The sequence below is a fragment of the Rhinoraja longicauda genome, chromosome 14 (genome assembly GCF_053455715.1).
Source record: "Rhinoraja longicauda isolate Sanriku21f chromosome 14, sRhiLon1.1, whole genome shotgun sequence".
NCBI classification, from domain to species: domain Eukaryota; kingdom Metazoa; phylum Chordata; class Chondrichthyes; order Rajiformes; family Arhynchobatidae; genus Rhinoraja; species Rhinoraja longicauda.
Genome location: NC_135966.1, coordinates 31,307,144 through 31,326,367, shown reverse-complemented (window position 1 = coordinate 31,326,367; position 19,224 = coordinate 31,307,144). Strand labels below are relative to the sequence as shown.

Sequence of the window (19,224 nt, the reverse complement as noted above, 5' to 3'; positions counted from 1 at the left end):
GGTGGGTGGGTGGGCGAGGGGTCGCCGTGTGCTGACCATGTGTGTGTGTCAGTGTTCGCCGTGTGCTGACCAACCCGCGCTGCTGGTAAACGCGTTACAACCACTGGAGTGTATGTGTACTTTGTTTATAACCAGCGTTGCAGTTTCCTGTGTCGGCATTCAAATCAGCGACGCTCCCTCCTGCGGTGTGAACGAGCACGGCTCCCAGTACAGCTACTGCCAGCAGTGCAATGCAGCCGTGCAGCCAGCCCGGGCACAGTGCAATGCAGCCGTGCAGCTCCCACGCAGCGCAACTAGCCCGTGCACTGTGCAATGCAGCACGTGCAGAAATGCAGCACGACCAGCACGTGCACTGCAATGCAGCCAGCCCGTGCAGTGTAGTGCAGCCCTCATGCAGTGCACTGTGCAATGCAGCTCAATGAGGCCGTGCAGCACAACCAGCACGTGCACAGTGCAATGCAGCCGTGCAGCTCCCATGCAGCACAATCCAGTCCTGGCAACATCCTCGTAAACCTGCACGCTCTAGCTTCGTGGCATGTTGAATGACGAGGAGGTGGTTGGAGATGAAGGTGTAGAGGAGTCCACGGTGAGAAGTTGGGAGTCGTAAGTGGACGTTGTGTGAAGCAGAGTAACGGACCAGGCCCGGAAAAGTAGCCGTGCGTGTTTACTGCTCCCTGCACCTGTGCAGTCAGCTCCAGCGTTACTGACTGTGACTGTTACCCAGCTCCCCCGCGCCAGCTGAGGGCAGCCGCACATTGTTGACATCCAGCATCACGGCTGCCCCAGGGAATGGTCCGGGAGCTACGATAACCTCATCTCCCCCACACTGTACCCCCCCTCCCACAGCGCGGCGCTCCCTCAGTACCCCCCCCTCCCCACAGTGCGGCACTCCCTCAGTACCCCCCCCCACACACACAGTGCGGCGCTCCCTCAGTACCCCCCCCCACACACAGTGCGGCGCTCCCTCAGTACCCCCCCCACACACACAGTGCGGCGCTCCCTCAGTACCCCCCCCCACACACACAGTGCGGCGCTCCCTCAGTACTATCCCCTCCCACAGTGTGGCGCTCCCTCAGTACCCCCCACACAGCCCCCCCCCCACAGTGCGGCGATCCCTCAGTACCCCCCCCACACACACAGTGCGGCGCTCCCTCTGTACCCCCCCCCCAGTGCGGCGCTCTCAGTACCCCCCCCACAGTGCGGCGCTCCCTCAGTACCCCCCCACACACAATGCGGCGCTCCCCCCCCCCCACACTCAGTGCGGCACTCCCTCAGTACTACCCCCTCCCACAGTGCGGCGCTCCCTCAGTACCCCCCTCCCACGTTGCGGCGCTCCCTCTGTACCCCCCCACACAGTACCCCCCCCCCACAGTGCGGCGCTCCCTCAGTACCCCCCCCACAGTGCGGCGCTCCCTCTGTACCCCCCCAGTGCAGCGCTCCCTCTGTACCCCCCCAGTGCAGCGCTCCCTCAGTACCGTCCCCCCCACAGTGCGGCGCTCCCTCAGTACCCCCCCCACACACAGTGCGGCGCTCCCTCTGTACCCCCCCCCCAGTGCGGCGCTCCCTCAGTACCCCCCCACAGTGCGGCGCTCCCTCAGTACCCCCCCACACACAGTGCGGCGCTCCCTCTGTACCCCCCCCCAGTGCGGCGCTTCCTCAGTACCGCCCCCCCCACAGTGCGGCGCTCCCTCAGTACCCCCCCCCCACAGTGCGGCGCTCCCTCAGTACCCCCCCCCCCCACAGTGCGGCACTCCCTCAGTACCCCCCTCCCACAGTGCGGCACTCCCTCAGTACCCCCCTCCCACAGTGCGGCGCTCCCTCAGTACCCCCCCCACAGTGCGGCGCTCCCTCAGTACCGCTCCTCCCAGGGTGCGGCGCCCCCTCAGTACCTCTCCTCCCACAGTGCGGCGCTCCCTCAGTACTTCTCCTCCCACAGTGCGGCGCTCCCTCAGTACCGCCCGTCCTACAGTGCAGCACCTCACCATAGCTCAGACTAATTGGGCCGAATGGCCTCTATCCGTGGTGTCTGATTGTGTCTTTTTAACACTGTGAATTCCCAGTGCCTCTTCAAGTGTAAACTGCCCAAGCGAAATATGAGGTGCTGTTCCTCCAATTTGTATCTCATATTTCGCTTGGGCAGTTTACACCCCAGCGGAATGAACATTGACTTCTCTAACTTCAGATAGTTCCTCTGTCCCTCTCTCTTCCCTCCCTCTTCCCAGTTCTCCCACTGTCTTCCTGTCTCCTACCACATCCCATCTTTGTCCCGCCCCATCCCCCGGACATCAGTCTGAAGAACCGAAATGTCACCCATTCCTTCTCTTCAGAGATGCTGCCTGACCCGCTGAGTTACCCCAGCACTAGTGTTGGACTAACTCAGTGGGTCAGGCAACATCTCAAAGTCCCCTCCCCAAGCCCCGGGAATTTCCATACAACCAGTTTCGCTGGTCACTGCGGATACAGAGGGCCCTGGGTGGAGGTGACGGAGGTGGTACAGGAACTGGTGTTGTGTCTCCTGCGGTTGCAGGGGAAAGTGCCCGGAGAAGGGATGGGATGGGTGATCCAAGGAGACCACTCCATCTTCGCCGGAGATTCTGCCTAACCGGCTGAGTTACTCCAGCACTTTTGTGTCTTGTTTTGTACACCTTCACCTGCAGTTCCTTGTGTCTACAGTTTGGGAAAGGTGTTGGCTGGGAGAGGATTGCTGTGTTTGGTGAATGTAATCTTCACGGTTGGGTCACCTGCTTCACCCACGGATCCCGGGAGGATTCGAGCTCAGATTGACTCAGCACAAGTGGCGACCATTCAGCCCATTATTCCGGTGCTTTCAGAGCCCCACTGTTCCAACACCATTTTCCTTCCAGTATGTGGACCATCCCATGTACAACCTCCCTCCCTCTTTCAGACTACTCAGGGAAGGACTGCCTCTCACCCTCTGGGGAGGTGCCGTCACTACCCGCCCACCCCATCCGCTCATATCTCCACCCCATCTCCAAACCCACCCAAATCCTCACACCTCCCACCCTCTCCACAAGACAGCAACTCTCCCGCCACCCTTTCCCACCCCCTACCCCCTCATCCTCTAATCGATTTGTCATATTATCCGGATGGAAACAGGCCATTCGGCCCACCTTGTCCATGGTGTCCAAGTTGTCATACTGGTCTTGTCCCATTTGGGTCCTTGGTCCACTGAACCGTTTCTCTCCACTATCTGCCCAAATGCCTTGTAAATGTGCTAATTGTATTCAGCAGGGCGAGGGGGAGAGTTACAGAACCAGTTGTGGGAGATCGGACTCCATGTAGGCTGGGTGGGGGGTGGGGGATGGGGCGGAGGAGGGACACGACACTACCCCAGGGGGTGGGTCCCAGCGTCCAGTGGGGTGGGTCCCAGCGTCCAGGGGGTGGGTCCCAGCGTCCAGTGGGTGGGTCCCAGAGTCCAGTGGGTGGGTCCCAGCGTCCAGGGGGTGGGTCCCAGCGTCCAGTGGGTGGGTCCCAGCGTCCAGTGGGTGGGTCCCAGCGTCCAGGGGGTGGGTCCCAGCGTCCAGTGGGTGGGGAGAGGGCGGGACATCGCTCAGGTAACCGGACAAAGCGCCAGCCGGGTGGGGAGAGGTGGGACTCTGCTCAGGTGGCAGGTCCCAGTCCAGCAGCAGGTGCCGGGGCAGGTCCCAGTCCAGAAGCAGGTGCTGGAGTGAGTCCCACACGACCGCTCCCGGAGCCGCGACCACGTTTGCCCATCCGCCGGCGGCAGCAAAACCGCACGATGCGGGAGGAGGCGGCGGCCATGGAGCGGTACAACTGCTCGGAAGGTGAGTGCGCCCGGCGGCACCGGCACCGGGCAATGGGACCGGGGGGGGGGGGGGGTGAGTCCGGCGGGACGGGGTCTGGTTCTCCCGGTGGGATTTTCTGGAGCTTTGAGGCGGTGAGTGGGGGAAAGTCTTTTTGCGGCTACAATTCACCGGGACCCCCCAGTTCAAGCGCTACATCTGACCCACCGCCGTTGAAATACTTCACCGGTCTCTCCGGAGGAGCGGGAATGGGGAGACTAGTTGGGGGGGGAAGGGGATAGAGATGAGAGGGGGGTAGAGAGGAGGGGTGGGAGAGGGAGAGATGGTGGTGAGCTCCCCATTTCTCGGCAGGTAGTACGCGGTGTGGGGCGCTGTCTTTCTATCGTGTCCATCATTCACATTACATCACTGTCATCGTCCGTCCTGAAAGTTTCCGGTGACAATCAGTGGGAGCCTCCCTTGTCCAGTAGACGAGGGTGGCAGCAGAATTAGCTCAGGACATGTTCAGTTTCCAGCCCCGCGACGTGGACGTGCTGTGACCACTCGGGTCGGAGGGGACAGTCCAAGTCGGTCTGGGACATGGTGGGGCTGGGAGACCGTGCCCCCACCCCACGGATCAGGGGGTGTCTGCCGGGCGGGGGAGCTCCCCGTACACTGGCCCTCTGATGGCTGGCGGGTTGTGGGCTGTGGATCAGGGGCTGGGCCAGACTAGTTTCGACGGGTCGTGGCCTCTGCTCCATCGGTAGCCGAGGTTTCTGGGCTACATTGCCGTTGTACACCCGTGGCGGTTGTACACCCGTAGATGTGAGTGAGCCCACATATGTTGTATGCTTTCTTTCCCACTTGTGTTGCCACTCTCTGGGGGCTATAGACTTGGAGCTTGATCCTGCTGTGTCTTTAATGCAGATGTGGGATGTAGTGTAGATAGGGTACGATAGTCGGTGCAGACGTGGTAGGCTGAAGAGCTGTGTCTATATTCATAGAGTCATACAGCGTGAAAACAGGCCCTTCAGCCCAACTTGTCCACACTGACCAACATACCCAATCTACACGAGTTCTACCTGCTTACATTTGGCCCATAATCTCTCTATACTTATCCTATCAATGTACCTGTCTAAAAGTTTCTTAAATGTTGTGATAGTACGTGCAACGGTACAGCTCTATAACTAACTTAATCTGTCATTTCTCAGCCTATTTCACCAACACATCGATATCAGTCTGTAGTCTAAGACCATCCTTTACACTGACTGAAATGTGGAACACTGCCTGCGGTGGTAGTGGAGGCTGGGAGGAGACTCACAACATTTAACATGTATCTCAATAAGTACTTGAATCGCCAAGGCACAGAAGGCGACAGATTGCACGCTAGTAAATAGAACTAGTATAGATGGATATTTGATGGTCAGCATGGATGTAAAGGGCCTGATTTTGTGCAGTTTACGTCCAGGATTCCTGAGAGCCAAGTCTTGTTCTCAACGGTTATTTAATGCAGAAGATAAACACAAAGTGCTGGAGTAACTCAGTGGGTCAAGCAGCATCTCTGGAGAAAAGGAGGTGACATTTCGGGTCATCTTCATTTAATGCTATTGCTTTGGGCGTTGTTAAATTGGTTGCCCAATCCTGCATAATAATGACATCTACATCAGAAAGCATTTGGAGATAACAGCAATCTGTGAAATGAAGGACATACCTTTCTTCGTATCCAGTCATTCCTCACTTCATTGCATCAGGTATAGGTGGCTCAGTGCTGCCACCTTCAGGGATCCTTGGATTCACTCGAGGTCCCTCTGTTTTTGGGGTACGACCTAAGCTGATTAGTCCTCCGGCTGTGCATCACCCTACACTTATCAGGATTAAGTTCCATTTGCTCTTGCTCGGCCCACCCTACAGGTTGATGATCAACATCAACCTATAGCCCAAGATTATCTCCTCATTGTCAACAACTCTACCCGTTTCCATGTCATTTGTAAAACTACTAATCGCACCTCCTGCCATCTGGTACCAGGCCCGTTTAGACCAGTGTGCCTTGGCTCGAACACACCTTCCTCATTAATACAATTTGTCATCTCTTTAAACTGGTCAGACAGGGCATTTCCCCAAACAAAGCCTTGGCAATTATCTGATTAATCACCGCTCCACTGTGAATTCTCCTCAAGGTATGTCTACTTTGAAGAAGTTCTCTCTGACACGAGTTTAGCAACATGCTCTCTCGCTGCTCCCCCTCTGTGATTCTTCCTGCCCTCCTACTCCACGACCACGTTTTGACCCAGACTCGCTACCACAGCCATGTCTGTTTTCTTGGGACTTGCCTGCGCCTCCATCTTCTACCTCGTGGTTTCCAGCTCCGGTTCCATCAGTCTGAAGAAGGGTCTCGCCCCGAAACGTCACCCATTCCTTCTCTCCATAGATGCTACCTGACCTGTTGAGTTACTCCAGCATTTTGTGATACATCTGATTAATCCCTGTCCTTGCAAGAGTAGATTAGTCCTGTATTTCAGGTTTTTTCCCCTATCAACTTCCTTCCCATTGACGTTAGACTGGCCTGCTGTTTCATGGCTTCCCCCTGCTATCCTTCTTCAATGAAGGAGCCACATTTGCAGCCCTCCAGTCATCTGGTGCCCCACCTGTGGCTGGTGAAGGATTGAAAATCTCCTCCCTTGCCTCCCACTGCAGCCTGGGATCTATCTACTGAGGATTTATTTACCTTTGCACTGACTAAATCATCTAATCCCTCCTCCTTTTTAATCTGATGCTTTAGAATTTCAAAGTCAGTCTCCTTGAATTCTCCAACCAGAATGATTTTGGCCTTAGTGAATGCAATGAGAAGTATTAATGTAAGTTCATGTCACCCCTTGTTTCCCAGCCCCCACCCCTCTGCCCTACCAAAAGTCCTCTGGTTCCATACATCAATTGTCCCTTTGGTTCCATTCTTTCCCTGACCACCCTCTGCTTTTAATATACTCTCAAAGGTTTTGGAAGTATATTACTGCACTCCCCCCCACCCCCACCCCGGTTCTATTTTGTGCCTCCCCTTGCTCTCCTCATTTCTTTCAATACCCTCCTACATATTCTCTACAAGGGGTTCCTGTGTTCTCCCATCACCCAGCCCACAACATCCTTGGATGTCTGAAGGATGGTCCTCGGCTCTTGTTGGCCCTACCTCCAGGCAGGTACTCTCAGTGTATGTTTATCAGGAAAAGACACAAAGTGCTCGAGTAATTCAATGGATCAGATGGCTGGAGAACATGGTTAGGTGACATTTTGGATCGGTTTCGGCCGAATGTTCCAGGTCGAAACTATGAAAATAGGCAGATCCAACGCTGATACGATAGTGTGGGAAGGAACTACAGAAGCTGCTTTACACCAAAGGTAGACACAAAAGTAACTCAGCGGGACAGGCAGCATCTCTGGAGAGAAGAAATGGGTGACTTTTCAGGTCGAGACCCTTCTTCAGAAACATCAAACATGATACGATAGTGGTGTTTAAGAAACTATTGGGCAGGCTCATGGATATATAACCCAACGGGTCCTTTCTGAACTGGGCCTCCTCCATTGTCAGAGTGTCTTACTGTCTAGAGGGTTATAGAGGTAGAACAGGAGATGGACTCGGCATCATGTTCAGCACTGACATTATGGGCCAAAGGGCCTATTTTTGTGCTGTACTGTGCTATGTTCTCCGAACCTGAGGGGCAACATTTTCACAGAGAGGATGATAAATATATAGAACGAGCTGCCAGAGGAGGTAGTTGAGGCAGGTACTATGACAACCTTTAAAAGACACTGGACAAGTACATGGATAGGAAAGATTTGGAGGGATATGGGCCAAATCTGAGCTGGTGGGACTAGTGCAGATGGGATATCTTGGTCTGGATGGGCAGGTTGTGTTGACGGGCCTGTTTTATTGCTGTATGACTCTGATTTGTACACATGTCTGTGTCTTACTGACTGTTAGGAGGGCTGTACTATATCCACAGCAAAGGGATTCTTCCTCATAACTGCATTCAATTTTCTTTCATCAATATTAATCATTCCTAAGGATTCCTTACTATGAAATGTTGTAGAGTCATCGTGTACAACATGGAAATAGGCCCTTCGGCACAACTGAATGAATTTGATAAATCCCATCCCGTCTAAGCCCTTGGCACTATGGCAGTCCCAGTCTGCATTGGGAAAGTTAAAATTCGCTATCATGAGAACCCTATTTCTTGCGAAGAAAGACACAAAATGCTGGAGTAACTCAGCGGGTCAGGCAGCATCTCTGGAGAGAAGGAATAGGTGACATTTCGGGACGAGACCCTTCTTCAGACTGATGTTAGGGGAGAGGGGGATACATAGAGAAGGAAGTGTAAGGTGGTAAAGCAGAACAAAGCGAATGGAGATCAACGAAAATGTAGAATAGATCATTGTTAGCTGGGAGAAGGTAACAACAAAGCAAACAGAAATTAAATGTAGTCGGAGACAGTAAGACTGGTTGGAGAACTGGGAAGGGGAGGGAGAGAGAGAGGGAAAGAGGGAAAGCGAAGGTTATTGAAGCTATAGAGGTCAATGTTCATACTGTTGGGGCCCAATCAACATGAGGTGCTGATCCTCCAATTTGCGCTGGGCCTCACTCTGACAATGGAGGAGGCCCAATTCGGAAAGGTCAGTGTGGGAATGGGAGGGAGAGTTTAAGTGTTTAGCAATCGGGTGATCAGGTAGGTTTAGACGGACTGAGAGGAGGTGTTCAGCAAAACGATCGCCTTGGTCTTCAGTATTTTGTGTCTATCTTCGATTTAATCCAGCATCTGCTGTTCCTTCCTACCCTATTTCTTGCAGCTGCTTGCAATCTCCTGGCATATTTGTCCTCTAATTCCTGTTGACTGTTTGGGAGCCTCTAGTACATTCCCACGAAACCATCAGCAATGTTGAGTTGCCAGTGTTGCCCTTTATTTCAACAATGTTAACAACTATTTCAACTATGTTAACAACAGTACCATATCCTAATGAACATAGAACAGTACAATGCAGGAACGGGCTTCACCTCACAATGTTTGTGTCTAACATGATGCCTAACGGAACTGATCTCATCTGCCTGCAAGTGATCCATATCCCTCCATTCCCTGCAACTCCATGTGTCTATCTAAAAGCTTCTTAAGCACCACTATTGTATTTGCTGCCTCCACCACCACCCCGGTAATGCATTCCAGGCCCTCACCACCATCTGTTTAAAAAACATACTCCCCACACATCTCAATTATATTTCCCCCTCGTGCTATAGCCATGCACACAAGTGTTGGACACTTCCACCCTGGGGAAAAAGGTTCTGACTATCTATCCTATCTACTATCCCTTTCATAATATGAGCTGATCACACTGTTCAACCGCTTTAGACTCCTTGCGTTAAAACTGATGCAAATTACTCTTGGACTCCACCCAAGGGCTTTCATGCCCAAGTCAGTTTTGTCTACTGACAGTCTTGGTTTGCCTTCCACATGCACCTCTCACCAAATGTTCTGTTGTCGCAGAAAATTAATTTGAACCCCTCCTGAAAGAATTAGTAACCCTCCCCACACAGCTGTTGAACCAGTTGCAGTGCAACTATTGCAGTCTGACAAAAGACCTCTGTTGTGGTGTGGGAAGAGTAGTCCTGGGGCAGAGGGATTGGTTGTGCTGTTGTTAGGAATAGTTCATAAATCATAGAAGCAGAATTAGGCCAATCAGCCTATAGGGCTACTCTGCCATTCATCATGGCTGATTTGTCTTTCCCTCTCAACCCCATTCTCCTGCCTTCTCCCCATAACCTTTGACACCCTTACTAATTAAGAATAGCTGAAGGAATTGCCGTTGGGAAGGGAATATTGGTGGCTGGCCATCAGAAATTCTGAGGTATTTATTCACAAAATGCTGGAGTAAATCAGCAGGTCAAGCAGCATCTCGGGAGAGAAGGAATGGTTTCGGGTCGAGACGCTTCTTCTGAAATAAGTGTTTGCATCTGCCCTGCTTCCTGAACCAGCTGTGCTCTCTCCGAAGGTTTATATGTGAGCTTGGTGTGCTCGACGGCTTCGTGTGATGAGCTGTGCCACATTGTCCAGGTGAACGATCTGAATGCAACTCTGGCTCTGCAGCCTTCGTGGAGATCTGCTGACTTTTACATCGGCCTCGCCCTGGCCACCTTCTCCAGCTTCCTCATTGGGATCAGTGTCATCCTGAAGAAGAAGGGGCTGCTACGGGTGGCTGAAATAGACAGTGTCAGAGCAGGTAAGGTGGTCTCCATTCTTCAATACTCCCCCACCCCACGATCCTCAGTGGTTCATCAGTCTGAGATGAATGGGGTGAACTACTAGGGAATCGTATATGGTCCTGAGGACCATGGGTTGCAAAACTATCTAGGAATCACTGTCACAGGGCCCTGGTCCACAGTAGTCTCCCCCTTCCTGAGCCACAGCATGAACATGCCCAGAAGAGATTCATGGCAAGTGGGGTCTCAGCAAGGAGCAATGAAATGGTGAGTCTGTCATTGTGAATCCACACTGTGGGAGACATTGATCCAGGACCCCTTCCCTCAGTTGGACTCAGCAGACAGCCCCTTGGCCACTTCCGTGCCTACACACACCCTAATCCAGACCCTAGCTCCCTGTACACGCCCCCAGTCCAACAAGCCCCTCTCCCAAGGGTATCTCCCTAACCCGAACAGCAACTCTCTGGATATTCCTTCCTCAGCTCCAGTAGCAGAGGTGGGTTAAACAATGCGTTGACTGTGTTTGTTGTGTGTTGCAGGGGAAGGTGGCCATGGCTACTTGAAGGATTGGATGTGGTGGGCTGGCCTGTTGACCAGTAAGTAGTAATCCTTTTACTTGGTGAAGTCTGTTGGCTGTGTTTGCTGAAACCAGAGATGGCCTGATTCTCTTTGAGAACAGCAAGTGCCAGGAAGTAAGCGGAAAATATTCAAAACAATGACAGCATCAGCTGTATATCCCCCGAGGACACACGTGATGCTACATAAATAAAGGCCCTCTTTTCTTCTAAAGGCTGATTTAATAGTGGTGTTCATAATCTCTAACAGTATTCATTGAATATGTCAGAGAAGGCACGCTGTTTCCTGATGATTAAACTAGCAGCATGTTCTATGAGGTGTTATACTATGTAGAATGCAGGGATGAAGGCGGTGATCCAGCATTCAGAGCAGGATCTTGGGAACGAGCAGGGTACATACAGTTAGGCTCAGCATCCTTCTGGACTATGTGACACCCAGCCCATGACATTTCTTCATCTTAAACTTAATGAATTATCCAAAAGCCATGATGGTCACGGAAGATAACATTACAACTCACCTCTGCAACACTCTGCAGTTTCTGTTCTTTCATCAGAGATGTGTGCTCTCTTGATTAACTGAGGCAACAAACCTACCTGACACTTCCTTTGCAAGTATATTTTCTGCCTGGATTAAATCCCGATGGTTTTACACACACACTTTGAATCTTCCCTTAATTTAACTGAAATACCATTATTATTCCTCATTTCCCTTGACACATTCAATATGAAATTTCTATTTGAGGCTGTTACACATCCAGATATTCTTAACATTGTCGTTGAATTCTGATTCATTTTCCTCAGGAAGGCTACACGGTCTTGGAGGGAGGGGTGTAGGTTTACTAGAGTCAGACCTGTACTCATGACGAATGGTTGCACAAACTGTTCTCCCCAGAATGAGGAAACTTCATCGGTGGTTGGATTCACTTTGTTAAGAAAGGAAAAACGGATAGCACAGATAGACAACTTGGACTCTGGGACTGGCAGACAGAATCCACATGTAAGATAGAGGACCTTCAGGGATGAAATTGGGGAGCTCTTCCTGGTAGAACGGTAGGAATTTGCGGCTCTTTCCCACAATTTAGGCGTTCAGGTACGAGAGCAAGTTCAGGGCCAATGGTCTAAATCGCCACTTTCTCTGGGATGTTGGTACAATGTCTATAAGACGTCAGTGAGGCTTTCGTGACCTTGCTATAGGAAGGATGTTTTTAAGCTGGAAAGAGTGCAGAGATTTATGAGGATGTTGCTAGGACATGAGGGCTTGTATAGCGAGAGGTTGGGTAACCAAGGACTTAATTCCTTGGAGCGCAGGAGACTGAGGGGGTGATCTTATAAGATTATAAGGGGAATATAAGATGAATGTACAGTCATTTACCCAGAGTTGGGGAATCATGAACCATAGAACATAGGCTTGACGTGAGAGGAGAAATAGTTAATAGGAACCAGAGGAGGCAACTTTTTCATACAGAGGAAGGTGGGTATATAGAACGAGCTGCCGGAGGAGGTAGCTGAGGCAGATACAAAAACATTCAACAGGTACATGGATAGGAAAGGTTTAGGAATGATGAAACGTGGGTAAATGGAACTAACTTAGATGAGGCATCTTGGTCACCCATAGACAAGTTGGATCCAATGGCCTGGTTCCACGTTGTATGACTCTATGACTTGTGCAGCTGTGATTTGCTTCATATTAGTGCTTCTATGCACCAAAGGATATGGGAGGAGTGGTAGAATATGGTGTAGGAAGGAACTGCAGAAGCTGGTTTACACTGAAGATAGATACAAAATGCTAGAATATGGTGTTGAGAATGAGGGATCAACCATGATCCTATCAAATGCAGCACATGAAGGCCTCGGTTTGTTCCCTGTGTTTTTTTGTCAGTACTCATTGTGTTGGAGATTAAGTATTTAATGGAAGTGTACTTCCAGCTCATCACTACTATTTCCACAATGCCTGGATCACCATTACCAAACATGACGTGGATGAAACTTCGGCTGTTGCTGAAACACGATGACACATTGTCCAGTGATGCTGAGAGCCATGGCAACCACCTACCAGAGCTCCACCTACCTCTATTACTGCTAATCATACAGAGCTGTGGGTTCACTTGAGAACCCCCTTGAGACTTTTACTTTGCTGGCATTGATTCCTCCACAGCCCAAATGCAAGCTGGAGTGGCTGGGAGATGTCAGTGGCTGTCGCTACGATTAAGTCAGTGACAGGACAGGATATTTATTTACTATAAACCCACTGACTCACACAGCTATCTGGACTACACTTCTTCCCACCCGGTCCCCTGCAAAAAGTCTATCCCCTACTCCCAATTCCTCCGTCTACGCCGCATCTGCGCCCGGGATGAGGTGTTTCACACTAGGGCTTCGGAGATGTCCTCGTTCTTCAGGAAACGGGGCTTCCCCTCCTCCATTATAGATGAGGCTCTCACTAGGGTCTCTTCTACATCCCGCAGCTCCGCTCTTGCTCCCCCTCCCCCCACTCGCAACAAGGACAGAATCCCCCTCATTCTCACCTTCCACCCCACCAGCCAGCGGATCCAACAAATTATCCGCCAACATTTCCGTCACCTACAACGGGACCCCACCACTGGCCATATCTTCCCATCCCCTCCCCTCTCTGCGTTCTGCAGAGACCGTTCCCTCCGCAACTCCCTGGTCCACTCGTCCCTTCCTATCCAAACCACCCCAACCCCGGGCACTTTCCCCTGCAACCGCACGAGATGCAACACCTGTCCCTTTACCTCCCCCCTCAACTCCATCCAAGGACCCAAACAGTCTTTCCAGGTGAGACAAAGGTTCATCTGCACCTCCTCCAACCTCATCTATTGCATCCGCTGCTCTAGATGCCAACTTATTTACATCGGCGAAACCAAGCGCAGGCTCGGCGATCGCTTCGCTGAACACCTGCGCTCCAAACCAAACTGATCTCCCGGTGGCCGAGCACTTCAACTCCCCCTCCCATTCCCAGTCTGACCTTTCTGTCATGGGCCTCCTCCAGTGCCATAGTGATGCCCACCGGAAATTGGAGGAAAAACACCTCGTATTTCGCCTGGGCAGTTTGCAGCCCGGTGGTATGAACATCGACTTCTCCAACTTTAGATAGTTCCTCTGTCCCTCTCTTCCCCTCCTCCTTCCCAGATCTCCCTCTATCTTCCTGTCTCCACCTACATCCTTCCTTTGTCCCGCCCCCCCTGACATCAGTCTGAAGAAGTCTCGACCTGAAACGTCACCCATTCCTTCTCTCCCGAGATGCTGCCCGACCTGCTGAGTTACTCCAGCACTTTGTGAATAAATACCTTCGATTTGTACCAGCATCTGCAGTTATTTTCTTATATTACAGTACAGGATAGATCAGGGCAGGGTGGGGCAGTATGATCATGAAAATAAATCGCATTATGCTTCACGTCAGAACAGAGGTTACTCAACTGCTCAAACCTGTTTCTACATTCACTGAAATTAAAGCTGATTTGTAATGTAATTCTAAGTGTCTCCCAGCCTCCAATGATTATACTGTTGGAACCTGTTGCTTTTGAAGTGATTTAAATGTTTTAAGTGTACCATTGTAATGGAAATGCAACACCCAGACAAGGCTCTGTTTACAGTGTGGAAGCAGGCCCTTCGGCCCACTGAGTCCACGCTGACCATTACATTAGCACTATCCTACACACTAGGGACAATTTTTTATAGAAGCCAATTAACCTACAAACTTGCACGTCTTTGGGATGTGGGTGGAAACCGGAGCACCCAGAGGAAACCCACACGGTCACAGAGAACGTACAAACTCCATACAGACAGCACCTGTAGTCAAGATCAAACCGGGGTCTCTGGCACTAAGGCAGCAACTCTACCAATGCTTCACCGTGCTGCTCTCACACTCTGTTCCTGCTCGCATGTGTCCTGCAGTTATGGATTCAGTGTGACAATGGCCACTGTCTTTCAAGGGTAATACTGAGGCTTCAACAGCAGGTGAGGGGCTGAGTATTCCTCAGTAGGTGACTCACCTCTTGCCTCTCAAGCCTTTCCACTGTCCAGGACAAGAGAGTAATGGGATATGTTCCAATTGCCTGATGAGTACAGCTTCACTGCCATGCCAGGGGTGGCACAGTGTTACAGCGGTCGAGCTGCTGCCTCACAGCATCAGGGACCGTGGTTTAATACTGACCCCGGTTGCTGTATGTGTGGGGTTTGCACGCTCTCCCTGTGCCAGAGTGGGTTTCCTCCTGGTGCGCCTCATTCCTCTCGCAACAATGTGCAGGTTTGTAGGTTAATGGGCTTCTGTAAATTGCCCCTAGTGTGTAGAATGTGAAACTGGGATAGAGAACTAGTGTCCAGGTGATCGATGGTCGGCGTGGACTTGGTGGTACAAAGGGCCTGTTTCCACCTCTATCATTAAACTAAACAAGTTATCACAGACAAAGCAGACCATTTGAGGTGACCCTCATCCACCATTCCCGATACCACGTAGTGTGTGACTACCAGTGGTAGTTGACCATTGCAATGTCCAGCTACATAATGACCGGCAGATAATTGGCTAGCCTCCTATAGGCCTGTGACCACCAACATGGCCCAGGGTAGCAGGTGCATGGGATGAGCCCGCCCCCTGCGGGCTCCCATAAGTCATGCCCACCTAATGGGAAATATACCACCCTTCCTTCACTGTCGCTGGGTGTAAACCCATGAGCTCCCTCCCCAGCGTCTTCACCAGGAGCACCATGTTTGACCAAGGTGCCCACCATCACCATCTCAGGGCATGCATGGATCTGCCAGCGATGTTCACATTCAGGAAGATTTCCTTTAAAAGGTGCAAACTCTGGATACGAAATCTGGCCCTAATTCCCAGTCTGGTCTCTCTCTTCCAGTGGGCGGTGGAGAAGCGATGAACTTTGCTGCGTACGCCTTCGCTCCTGCAACAGTGGTCACTCCTCTCGGAGCCCTTAGTGTCCTCATCAGGTACTGGAACACACACTCCTGGCTCTTTAAACATTGATCAATGGCACATCCTCATCATTAAACCATCAACTGACCGACAGCACATCCTTATCATTAAACCATAGACCAACCAGCTGCACACCCCCATCATTAAACCATAGACCGACTGGCCACACATCCCCATCCTTAAACCATCATCCGACCGACCGCACATCCCCATCTTTAAACCATCGACTGATTGGCCAGCTGCAAACCCTCATTATCAAACTACCGACCAACCAGCGGCACATCCCCATCAATAAACCATCGACTAGCTGCACATCCCCATCAATAAACCATCGACTAGCTGCACATCCCCATCAATAAACCATCGACTCGCTGCACATCCCCATTAATAAACCATAGACTAACGGCACATCCCCATCAATAAACCATCGACTAGCTGCTCATCCCCATCAATAAACCATCGACTAGCTGCACATCCCCAACAATAAAACATCGACTAGCTGCACATCCCCATCAATAAACCATCGACTAGCTGCACATCCCCATCATTAAATCATCCCGTGTCTCCACTTTGTCCCTCCTGACAATGCATTGTGTCACATTTAATGGCAGCCATTGTACCCTGAGAGCTCATCCACTCTTCCAATGCTTACTAGTTTCTTATTGACTTGATGGCAGTTTCTGTCACAGTCTTTTTCGTAGGTCGGGGAGCCGAAAACTAGAAGGCACAGTTTAAGGTGAAAGAATTAAAGGGGACCTGAAGAGTAAATTGTTTAGAGGGTACTGGGTATATGCCAGATGATGTGGCAGAGACAGGTACAATCACGATGCTTAAAAGACATTTGTACAGGTATATGGATTGGAAAGGTTTAGAGGGATGCGGGCCAAACACATGCAAATGGGACTGGCTCAGGTAGGCATCCTGGTTGCCATGGACAAGTTAGGCTGAAGGGCCTGTTTCCATGTCGTCTAACTATCAATTTATAATTGAAAGATTTTCTTGCTATAACCATTGGCAGGATATTCCGCCCTGGGGACGTCACATCTAACCGAGGGGGTCAGTCTTTTCACAGGCAAGGGATGTGTGATAAATGCTAGCTACCCAGCAACCCTTGAACCATGAATGACATAGGCACCAGACATCTTGATAAATGGTGCACATCAGTCTCTTAGTTGTCAGAATGGGATTGGTTTGGATGGAGAGAGCGTGATATATTGACCTTGCTATTCTCCTGCTCTCTTGGAGAGGTGAACTAATGGCTCTGTGTAGGAACACCTGCAGTGATAGGGTAGTGGTGCAGCGGGTAGAGCTGCTTCCCACAGCAGCCATGACCTGGGATTGATCCTGTTCTCTGGTGCTATGTATGTAGTGTTTGTAACATTCCCCTCATCACCATCCGGCTGTCCTCTGGGTGCTCTGATTCCTCCCATATTCCAAAGATGTGCAGGTCAGTGGGTTAATCGGCTGGTATAAATTGCCCCCTCATATGCAGGTTAGCTTAGTGGGGGTGGGGAGTTGATGGGAATATGGGAAGAATAAAATGGGATGTGTGGGATAGGTGTAAATGAATGCTTGGATGGTTGGCACAGACTTGGTGGGTTAAAGGACCTGTTCCCATGTTGTATGAATCTCAGTCATCGGCTCAGAGTGAGGGGAAGAGGAGTGCCCTTGGGGTTACCCTGACCTCTGAAGGTAAGTTTGATTACTCGCGTCCCATTTTGCCTCCTCAGTAACATGTTGCATCCCGCCCTTCCCCGCACGTGCTGGGCCAGCAGATATTTGTGTTAAGAACCTTTGCTCAGCTTACTCTTTTCTCCATTTCTCCCTCCCAACTGCAGTGCCATCCTGTCTTCCTACCTCCTACAGGAGTGCCTCAACCTGCTGGGGAAGCTGGGATGTGTGCTCTGCATCCTGGGCTCGACAGTGATGGTGATTCACGCACCGCAGGAGGAGGAAGTGAAGACCCTGGAAGAAATGGCGCAGAAACTCAAAGATCCAGGTCAGTTTGGGAACAGACAATGGTGTCACTTGTTTGGTAAACTATTAATTCCTTGGGGAAATGGCCAACATTGCCTTTCCAGTCTTCACCATGCTGAGAGCAAGCTCCACAAACTGCTGAGGACTGTCAGTCTGCAGAGGGGTCCCAACTCGAAACGTCATCTGTCCATTCCCTCCCCAGATGTTGCCTGACTTGCTGAGTTCCTCCAGCACTTTGTGTTTTGTTGGGAACCGTCCCCCAAGTGTGTCACTGGCTCTCACCCTGATGTGGTTCTGGAATCGCAGGACTGGCAGACAGTGAGGAAGGTCTGGCTTCCTCCTGTAAACGTTATCATTGAACCAACTGGTTTTATATCAGTCTGACAACTTTGCAGACACTGATACTGAAACCTAATTTTCATTCAAGATTTTATGAAAACTGAATTTGATTGTCATCTCCTGTGGTGGGCTCTGAACTCTCTGTTCCTGGATGATTCATCCAATAATTACCCACACTTTATCCACACTAATCTGCTTGTTGCATGTTCTCTGGAGCCGGTGAAGATTCCGCGCTGTAAGGCTCAATGAATGGAAGCAGAGTAAATTCCTGTCAAGTTTGAAAGACCTGTATCATCTACTTGGCAAAGGGCAAAGAAAAATGTGGGGCTGGTGTGGAGGGCTGTCATTGAGTAGGTTTTACAGTACTCCATACAATTGATGTTGTTTTTGTGCTGCAGGGTTCCTGGTGTTTGCGTGCCTCTTACTGATGGCAGTGCTGCTCCTCATCTTCTACGCTGCTCCCAGGTATGGACACGCCAACGTCCTGGTCTACATCGCTATCTGCTCCCTCATTGGGGCCTTCTCCGTCTCCTCTGTGAAAGGGATCAACATTGCCATCAGAGGGTGTTTCGCTAACCTGCCAGTGTACAGACACCCTCTAACATGGATTCTCATCCTCTCCCTGCTGGCCTCAATCATCACCCAGGTCAACTACTTGAACAAGTCCCTGGACACCTTCAACACATCAGTGGTCTACCCCATTTATTATGTGTTCTTCACCACAGTGGTTATCACCACCTCTGTCATCCTGTTTAAAGAGTGGTACAGCATGTCTGCAGTGGACATTGTGGGCACCATTGCTGGCTTTGGAACCATTGTTCTTGGTGTCTTCATGCTTCACGTCTTCAAAGACCTAAAGTTCAGTCTCAAGAACCTGCCGCCAGCCCTTAAGGCACAGGAGAGGGTGTGTGTGACTCCCATGCTAAAGCTGGATGACAAACACATCCTAGTAGAAAGCACAGACAACGCCGTGTTCACCGAGGATAGGTCTCGGGTCTTTGTAATTTATGGGTGAAAGAGGTTTAAGTGCAACTATGAAAGCCAGACTGGAGTGGACTGGGAAACTACCTAATGATTTGATGCCGCAGCTCTGCGTAAACAAGCAAGATTATTTCCTACGATTAATAGCCCGGGGTTTCACGGATGAAACATCGGACCAGCCCATAGGATCGCATTCAGAGCCCAACCGAAACCTGTGTTGCATTTGGAAGCCGCTGATCCAACCCAGACTAGGTCTGACCCAATACATCCCCTACAGAACATCCACAATCTGCACAAAGGCAGAATCCATGTTGAGTGGGGTTTCAATTTGTTTAATGCTGGAGTTTTACTCCAGATCAGCCCTTCTCTGGTCAGAATTGCCAACATATCTGGTCATACAGT

At 50.8% G+C, this 19,224-nt stretch overlaps 1 protein-coding gene across 1 annotated transcript; it reads left to right on the top strand.

The window, feature by feature from the left end:
* Positions 1 to 3,781: 3,781 nt before the first annotated feature.
* On the top strand, positions 3,782 to 19,224 carry LOC144599877 (magnesium transporter NIPA2-like). The gene is made up of 6 exons (XM_078411147.1): positions 3,782 to 3,806; positions 9,795 to 10,022; positions 10,542 to 10,598; positions 15,449 to 15,539; positions 17,364 to 17,524; positions 18,240 to 19,224. The coding sequence occupies exons 1-6, from the start codon at positions 3,782 to 3,784 to the stop codon at positions 18,854 to 18,856; spliced, it is 1,179 nt and encodes a 392-aa protein (XP_078267273.1). The 3' UTR covers positions 18,857 to 19,224.

What these genes read in the sequence shown, in the direction of transcription:
- LOC144599877 (XM_078411147.1), top strand. Translation starts at nt 3,782, where the DNA reads ATGGAGCGGTACAACTGCTCGGAAG. An exon ending in GCGGTACAACTGCTCGGAAG is followed by an intron (nt 3,807 to 9,794) that starts GTGAGTGCGCCC and finishes CTCTCTCCGAAG; the next exon opens with GTTTATATGTGAGCTTGGTG. An exon ending in GTGGGCTGGCCTGTTGACCA is followed by an intron (nt 10,599 to 15,448) that starts GTAAGTAGTAAT and finishes TCTCTCTTCCAG; the next exon opens with TGGGCGGTGGAGAAGCGATG.